General features: G+C 40.2%; 1 protein-coding gene across 1 annotated transcript in view; it reads left to right on the top strand.

Moving 5' to 3' along the window:
- The window catches only part of ANO6 (anoctamin 6), a 56,432-nt gene extending 50,818 nt beyond the window's left edge, over positions 1-5,614 (top strand). Inside the window, exons 19-20 of the mRNA XM_014963334.1 lie at positions 234-339; positions 1,269-5,614. Of these exons, the coding sequence (XP_014818820.1) occupies positions 234-339; positions 1,269-1,475 (313 nt within the window). The 3' untranslated portion in view covers positions 1,476-5,614. The remainder of the gene's footprint in view (positions 1-233; positions 340-1,268) is intronic.
- Positions 5,615-8,404: the final 2,790 nt, after the last annotated feature.

The following is an 8,404-nucleotide window of genomic DNA, read 5'->3' as shown; positions in this document are numbered from 1 at the left end:
AAATTTTAAAAAAAAATTTTAAAAAAAGGGGAAAAAAAAAAAAAAAAAAAAAAGGCATTTCAGCCAAATACAGCTTACTCTGCAGGTATGACTTTACCCATTACTGTAGTTCCATGTAGCTGACTGTTCCTGGATGCGTTAGGCAGGGACATGTCTTGCTCCATCCTCTGGCCGCAGTGCCGTACTGCAGAGATGCCTGAGACGAGATCCTGACTTTCCTGCCTTGCTTTCAGATACCGGGATCTCCGCTACCCTGCTGGGCACCAGCACCAATATGAGCACAACATCTACTACTGGCACGTCATTGCAGCCAAGCTGGCTTTCATCATTGTCATGGAGGTAAGCATATGGGGGTTTGAGCGTTACTTATTTAAATTTCTCTTCCCTCCGTGCAAAAAATCCTTCCAAGACACTCTGCCCAGGCACGGCTGCCAGAGCTGGTGATGTGTGCTAGCATGGGCACAAGTTTGGGGGATGTAAATTTGGTGTAGCACAATTAGAAAGAAGACTCTCAAGTCATGCTGTCAGCTGAGGGTTGCCCCACGCGTCTGTGGTTTCTTTTCTCAAGAGCCGTAAAATTATTTTTAGTATCAGAAATAGAAGGGACAGTTAGACCAAAAATATTTTTACATATGCTTAGAGAAAGTTTGCGCACAGCCTCATGAATACATATACATAATACATGTGCACCGGCAGAGTGAAGTCTATAAAGAAAGTCACTGCAAGAGGTGAGTGTCTAGATATTCAAAAAGCAATTGCTCCTTCCTCTGCAGCTACAATCCAGGTTTATGAAAGATGGGAGTTGGTCCAAGATGAAGGGAGAGGAATATTAGGGATTAATTCATCATAAAATATACTTAGAGCCTAATTCAGGAATTATTGAAGTCTTCAGAAACATGCAGCTGGTTAGATCAGAGTTCCCATAGCAAAGTCCATTGACCCAGAGTTACTTGAACAAACCTAAAACAATTTTAAAAGAAACTGGAACCAATATTTCCATGCATGGGGGAAGCACTAAGTACCAGGGTTGCCCCAAAGCAGGCAGAGAAGTCCTTGTTAAAATCAGGATTAGAAAATCAGAAATTCTTGTTTATCAGACAATTATTCTACTCATTAGTCATATCTGCTTTTTAAAATACTGTTCTGCTGTGACAGATATAGGTACAGAACCGGCTCAGAGTCTTAAGAGATAATGTGACATTTCATTTATAATAATAATAATGTCCTGTTCAGCCTGACTGACATTTCTTCATTTTCACCTTCCCCAGCATGTTATATACTTTGTGAATTTTATTATTTCGTACGTAATTCCGGATGTATCAGAAAAGACCAAGAGCAAGGTCAAACGAGAGAAGTACCTAACACAGAAACTCTTGCATGAGAATGATCTCAAAGTTGTGAAGAAAACCATGGGGAAAATAGCCGACAAAATTATTAAAGGAGTCGACAGCACCTTCCGACCTAAAGCTGAATAAGTACTTCTTTATAAGGAATGACAGTATTTTGCCAGCTAGTACCTGCCAAGATATTACCAATAGCTAATCGAACACTTTGGATTAATTCCCTTTACTAAACATTGTTTCTTGCAACTGTTACCTGCATTTTCCTGTTTCCCTTGGACAAGTGCAACCACTGTGTCTCAGATAAGAGTTATCAATTTTTTAAACAGCTTTAGTAGGGCATATTTTTGTAACATGAAGATGAATATTATTTATCATCTTAAAGTGATGCAGATCAATTCTCAAATACATGGAGTGCTTTCCACTTTCTTTAGGCATCAGCCATTAGATCTCTTGTCTGACTTGAATAAAAACTTAAGAACAAGAATGACTTCATCACTTCTTCTGAAGGAGTTTTGATTACTTGCTAATGTAAAGCCCAACTATAAAATGAGGAGGAAAAGCCAAAACATGAAGAAAAATACAACTTAAAATCATGTTGTTAAGCCATTGGAATCGACATACTAAGCGCTGTTGTGTGCCACACTGAATTAGCTATGCATACTGAGACTTAAATGGATAACAAGATATTTCAATTAATCATGGACTTGGATCAGAAGAAGCAGCAGGACTGTAAGCCCATCCTGTTCATCAATCTCTGTGTAAACAGGAGAATTGCCTTTGAAATCAATGCATACAAACTGACTTTACAGCACTCCAAGTGAGTAGAAAACTCAGGCATTTTATCTTTCCTCAGTCAATGTTCTTTCATTACTTCACTTGCCCATTCTGCCCTGAATGGCCATAGCATTGAAGGTCTCCTGCCTGTAACAGTAATGAGTGTTAAGAGTCTTTTCACGTACCAAATCAATATTTGTGGAGGGCTGTCTTTTGAATTTCTCCCACACCAGAGGCACCGTGCTCTTCTTTCCGGAAATATTTCAACATAGGAAGAACATGGAGCTGCACCTGTTGCAATACCTGTTGCGTGATAAAATAAATTCTGACAAGACCATGAATCTACTGAAACTGGAGATTGGAATAAACCATTTAATGTGCCTTAACCATGTTATGAAGCTTTAAATAACTAGGAAGGATGTGAGAGGTGTGGATGCATGTGCTAGAGCCACCAGTCATCTTCAAATTAGGCTGCAGATCAGCTTGGCTATTTTGGCTCCAGTTGCAAAATGGGAGTTAGGGAATTACAGATTAAACCTGTATGTACATCTCCGCTTTTTTGTCTGCAGCAGGGATATTCCAGATTATCAATTTACTTTCTCTTTTAACAGTTTAGCAGACCAATTTCTACAAATTCTGACAACCAAATCTTGTTAAAAAAGCAAAAGTGAGATTACCGTTGCATTTGTAGTTTTGTACTCTTCATAAATGTAATAGATATGCAGATTTTTTAGGCAGATTATTCATATAGCTTTTTCCATATTAAGACGTTCATTTGTAGAAACTAACTAGCATTTATAAGATGTATTTTATCCCACTAATAATCAGAAGGAATCAAACATCAAAACATTGTAGCAAGACTTCCAGATACTGACTGCTGCATACCTCCAGCCTATCCTTTGAGAAGGCACCATTTAAACCAGAAGAGGTAGAACCTGAGGTGAGTCCTTTCAGCAGTCATGATACACGAGCCTTCACTCAGCAAGACTTTGCACAATTGTGAGAGGAAAGCTTGGTTCAAAAATCAAGGAAAGATGAAAGAAAGAAACTCATAGCTTCCAGAGAACTGCTTCATTTCTGACACTGAAGGACTGAAGCTTACTTATTATAATGCCCAGAAAATTTTGTGTACACACCACCTGGAGACAAGACGCAGGACAGAAAAACAAACCATAACAATAAATGACAAGTCAACCAGAGCAGTGATGGAACCAGTGCTTCTTTGCACAGGGAGTTCTACCTTTTGTCATTTGTTTTGGTTGCATCAGAATCATGACAAGTCTTTAATTTACCAGGAAGCAAGTATGAATTGGGCAGATGGACAAATACTTAGAAGTTTCTAAATAAAGACAGAATTTTGACCAAAACATATCCCCTCAAATACTGGTTTGACCTTTTCCCCAGATCATAGGGTGGTTGGGATTGAAAAGGACCTCTGGAGATCATCTGGTCCAACCCTGCCTTGCTCAGACAGGGCCAGCTACACAAGACCACGTCCAGATGAGTTTTGAATATCTCCAACGATGGAGACTCCACAATCTCCCTGGGCAACCTGGGCCAATGCTCGCTCACCCTCACGGTGAAAAAGTTTTTCTTGATGTTCAGAAAGAACCTCCTGTGTTTCAGTTTGTACACGTTGTCTCTGATCTGGTCACTGCATGGTTTACCAAACTTTGTGTTCAAAACAAATTTTTGTCCAAAAAATTGTTTCATGGAACAATTTTAGTGAAGTACGCAGGACTTCCCTGTGCAAAATTAGTTTAGTTAGAAAGGCCAGCCAGCTCCTTTCATACTTGGAGCTTTTGATTTTAGCTTTGAACTGGCATTCCCCATCTTTGGTTGTGTTCAGCTGAGAGATGCTGTTTTCATAACCCCATCAGTGATCACAGCCCAGTGTGCCTTAAACACCTTTTCAGGTGCGGTGTTGGAGGGCTCGGGCTGGCAAGGAAGCATCCCATGATAAAGCAAAAAAAAGTGCAGCACAAAATGACCATTTCAGGTAATTATTTGGTCTTAAGAAAGCATTTATTGCCCTCTTTGAGAGGTGAAGAGACTAGGAAACAAAGAAATTTAGTGCCTTCCCTGGGGACACACTGTGAGCAGTGGCAGAGCTTGAGGCTGATTTTTCAGAACTGCCTGGTCTTCTGCTCCTTGTTTGGTTCTTGTGGCCTCTCTCAGTTGCCCTTTTTTACATCAGTTGGCAGCATTTCCTAAAGGGGGAGTTGTCCCTGAGTGTCATTGAGAGTCTATATTCCTGCCTTTAAAATAATGATTTAAAAAAACTTGCTACATCAGCAAAGCGTGTATATCTATGACTTGGGCTCCTCCCATAACAAAATCCTTATCAGCTTTGGGTGCGTTTCTAGATTACCATTTTTGTTCAGATCAGGAGTGTGCTTTTGAAACTAGTCTTCCACTTGTCCCCACTTTCTGGGCAGTGCTTCCCATCATAAACTGGTCTTGGAGCACACGGACTGGATTCCTCTTGGTTTAAACTGAACCAGAATGCAGGTTTTAGATATGAACTTAATAGTCTCCAGCAGGCGCTTAGTCCAGAGAGCTAAAACCAGAGCCAGGCCGAAGAGAGCGGTGAGCACTGCGTGGGCATCACCTAGTCAACAGCAACTTTTTGCTCTAGTGATTTGCTTCTGAAGTGCCACACTCCTTGCTAATGTAGCTGTAACATTTAATTTCAGAAGACATTATATCAGGAATTCAGTTCAGCTTGCCATATGGACAGTGTTATTCACAGCAGAGTTCTGAATGAGAGAGAAAGAAGGGGGGAAACCAACAGAGTGCCTAATAATTGCATTTTAATAGTTTGATTTAAGCTGTGCAATTTCTGTAGCCTCTACCTCCAACTGCTGAAATGTGCTCAGAACAAAATGCTGGGGGGGCAGTTGCCAACATGAGTATTTGTAACTTTTTTTATTTTTAGGCTAGGTCACTCTAATAATATTTAAAGATCTGCTTGAAGGGAAAATTAACATTTGTTTTAAACTATGACTCAATTTTACTCTTATTTACACTTGATATGTAGGCCAGACTCTCAATTTATACAGATCTGTTGAAGTCAGGGTGAATTTGGACCAATGACTATTTCATTGCCTTAAGATGCACCATAAATTACAGATCAATGCCACTGTTTTAGACACTGTGTATGTTGATAAAATTCAGAATGTAAGAATGTATTTTTTTGTATTTTTTCTAAGAATGTTTGCCATTAGTTTCTGAATATTAAGATTGTATATTTATTGTCATTAAATGAAGTCTATTTTAAAATAACAATACATCCGATGTTGATTAGTATTGTTTTTCCATGAACGAGACTGCTGCTGCCAAATGCCACATTTAAATTCTTACCATGTCATCCCTGTCTAATTTCCATATTCCTCCTCTTTTTCAATCTTTTTCCGTTAAACTGTTACTAGTACTGAAATTTATCTCCTGTTTTTTCTGCATCCTCTAGATGAAAGTCACTCCTTTCAACACCAAGTTGATGACAAGGACCATTATGTTCTCATACAAATAAACAGTTTAGGTCTTTATACCCTTTCACTCTTGTCATGATAAACCCTGTGTTATGTTTCAAAGTCATCATTTATTTCTTCATCTGGATCGAGTCTGTGATGCTTCCACCTCCGGGCAGTCCACTCCCTCTGTCTTTCCCTGCAATCCACCATCCATCCATCCATCAGTTCTCTTCTGCTTCTGCTCTGCCTCTTCCTCTCTACTTTGAGGAAATCCTTTTCTAACACTTAGAGAACAGAAAGGTTAGAGAGTCATTTTAAACCTTCTTTGTATTGAGGTGTGTTATTTTTATTTCACAGAATCACAGAATCTTCATGGTTGGAAGGGATCTTTGAGACCATGGAGTCCAACCACAAAAAAACACAAACAAACAAAAAAACCCCACAAACAGACCATTAGGGATTCCCAAGATCTGCTTTCTGGAGCTTTATGATAGTTGTGGAAGCAGAGGTACTTCTACTTCCAACCTGGTTTCTGCTGACTAAGGGCTATGTGTCATACAGATGCCAGTACCCAAGCTGTTCTGCTGCTCTTGCATCGATTTGACTTTGTCAGAGGAAGAACAAAAGCAACTTCATGATGAAGCACAATATGGGTCATCGTCCTACAAGCAGAAGGATACAGTATCATCATAGGCCAAACCTATATGAGGACAGCATCTTTTTAAATTGACTGATATATTTAAAACCCTTCAAAGAATAGGCTTTAGTATTTTTCTACTTAATACACAGATAGCCAAAGTAGCATCTGGTGATGCCTGCTGAGTTTTAATTCTTTCTGTCAGAGCGGGTGAATTGAGGTGCTTATTTTGGATAGCCAGTATGTGCCAGGTGAAAGCAAGCAGTGCTCTGCCCCACCAGGTACACCCACCTCACCACTGTACTCCACCTGCACGTCATCAGACATGTCCACAATGGTATCAGCAATTCACACCAAGTCTAGATTTCTCTCTGGTGTAGCTACCTGTCTTTTCCAGTCTAAATGCTTTTCCAGACTAAATAAGGCTGTATTTCCTATACAGGGAAGCAGTGCTGGTGCCTGCAAGCTTTATTTTTATTTGCATTTATGTGGACCTCAACCATGGATCAGTAACAGATACACAAAACGCTGAGAGGATATTGTTGTGGTTTAACCCCAGCTGGCAACTAAGTGCCACCCAGCCTCCCGCTCACACCCCCCATGGCAGGATGGGGGAGAGAATCATACAAGTGATAAAGCTCATGAGTTGAGATAAAGACAGCTTAATAAGTAAAGCAAAAGCCATGCACACAAGCAAAGCAAAATAAGAAACTCATTCAGTGCTTCCTACCAGCAGGCAGATGTTCAGCCATCTCCAGGAAAGCAGGGCTCCATCACACATAACTCTTGCTTGGGAAGACAAACACCATAACTCCAAACATCCCCTCATCCTCTCCCTTCTTTCTTCTTCTTCTACCTTTATATGATGAGCATGATGTCACATGGTATGGAATAGCCCTTTGGCCAGGTGGGGTCAGCTGTTCCAGCTGTGTCCCCTCCCATCTTCTTGTGCCCTCCAGCCTGCTCACCAGTGGGTCCATGTGAGGAGCAGAAAAGGCCTTGACTCTCTGTAAGCACTGATCAGCGATAACAAAAACATCAGTATAGTATCAACACTTTTTTCAGCACAAATCTAAAACATAGCCCCATACTAGCTACTATGAAGAAAATTAACTCTATCCCAGCCAAAACCAGCACAGATGTAGTTAATCATAAATAACCTCCATATGACTTGGGGCAATACTTTCCTCATAAGAAAATAATGTATCTTACTATCCTGATAATAGTAACAAATTCTTTCCAGCAAAGTTGAAGAAAGTGGTTTTTTATTTGTAAGCTGGAAGTACATCAAAAGAAGAGCCTTTTGAAGTTGTTTTCTACAATTTTTATTGCATTGTCTGATAAAACTATCCTGTAAAAGTAATGCTAATCGCTGTGATTAAAGTTACAGTTTATCAGTCAGCAATGATGCAAAAAAAATTTAACCAATTCTCTCACTTTTAGAATGGATTCATCAATTCTCTGGTTATTCCAGGCAGTCCTACCACATGGGTATGGATAGAGTGTACATGTGAGTATGTATCCTTTACCCTCTTTCAAGCTCATACACACACATGCACACACTGATGGGTGTTCTGCCAGCTATAAAGAATGTAACTCCCAGCCTGCAAGATGCTCTTTTCCATTAGAGAAAAAAGGTCTTCCATCCAATTGTATTAAGATATAGTATTCTTTATAAATACATAGGTTATGGTAATCTCCTACGTGCTGAAGAGAAAGAAAAAGAAGAAAAAGTGCTCGACACAGATCACGGAGAAAATCCCCCTGCGTTCCATGGTGCAGCATGCACAGGTCAGGGCAGCAAAAAGCCACCTCTAGTGTATGAAGAGAGAGACTGTGGGAGAAAGAAAAAAAAAACCAAAACCTTGAACTCTGAAATTGTGCAACAAGAGGGAAATTACAGCCAACTCTGATAACATTAACACAATATCAGGGATTATATTTTTTTAGACATCCATGTAACCCTCACGCATAATTTCTCAGCTTCTGGCTGGACGTCACACAACAAGAGGCTACATAAGCTGTGCCGGGAGCCACAGCCACCTGCAGCTATCACCTTACTGCCCCATTCTCTGGGATCCCCTTTGGTCTCCCGTTACAGCCGCATTGTGCTCATTCATGCAGTCATTTTCTAAACCGGTCTGGCTGCTCAGCCTGAGCAGAGTTACACCTAAGCC

This window comes from Calidris pugnax, unplaced genomic scaffold, assembly GCF_001431845.1.
Source record: "Calidris pugnax isolate Ruff unplaced genomic scaffold, ASM143184v1 scaffold44, whole genome shotgun sequence".
Lineage (NCBI taxonomy): Eukaryota > Metazoa > Chordata > Aves > Charadriiformes > Scolopacidae > Calidris > Calidris pugnax.
This window is presented reverse-complemented; position numbering and strand designations above follow the sequence as displayed.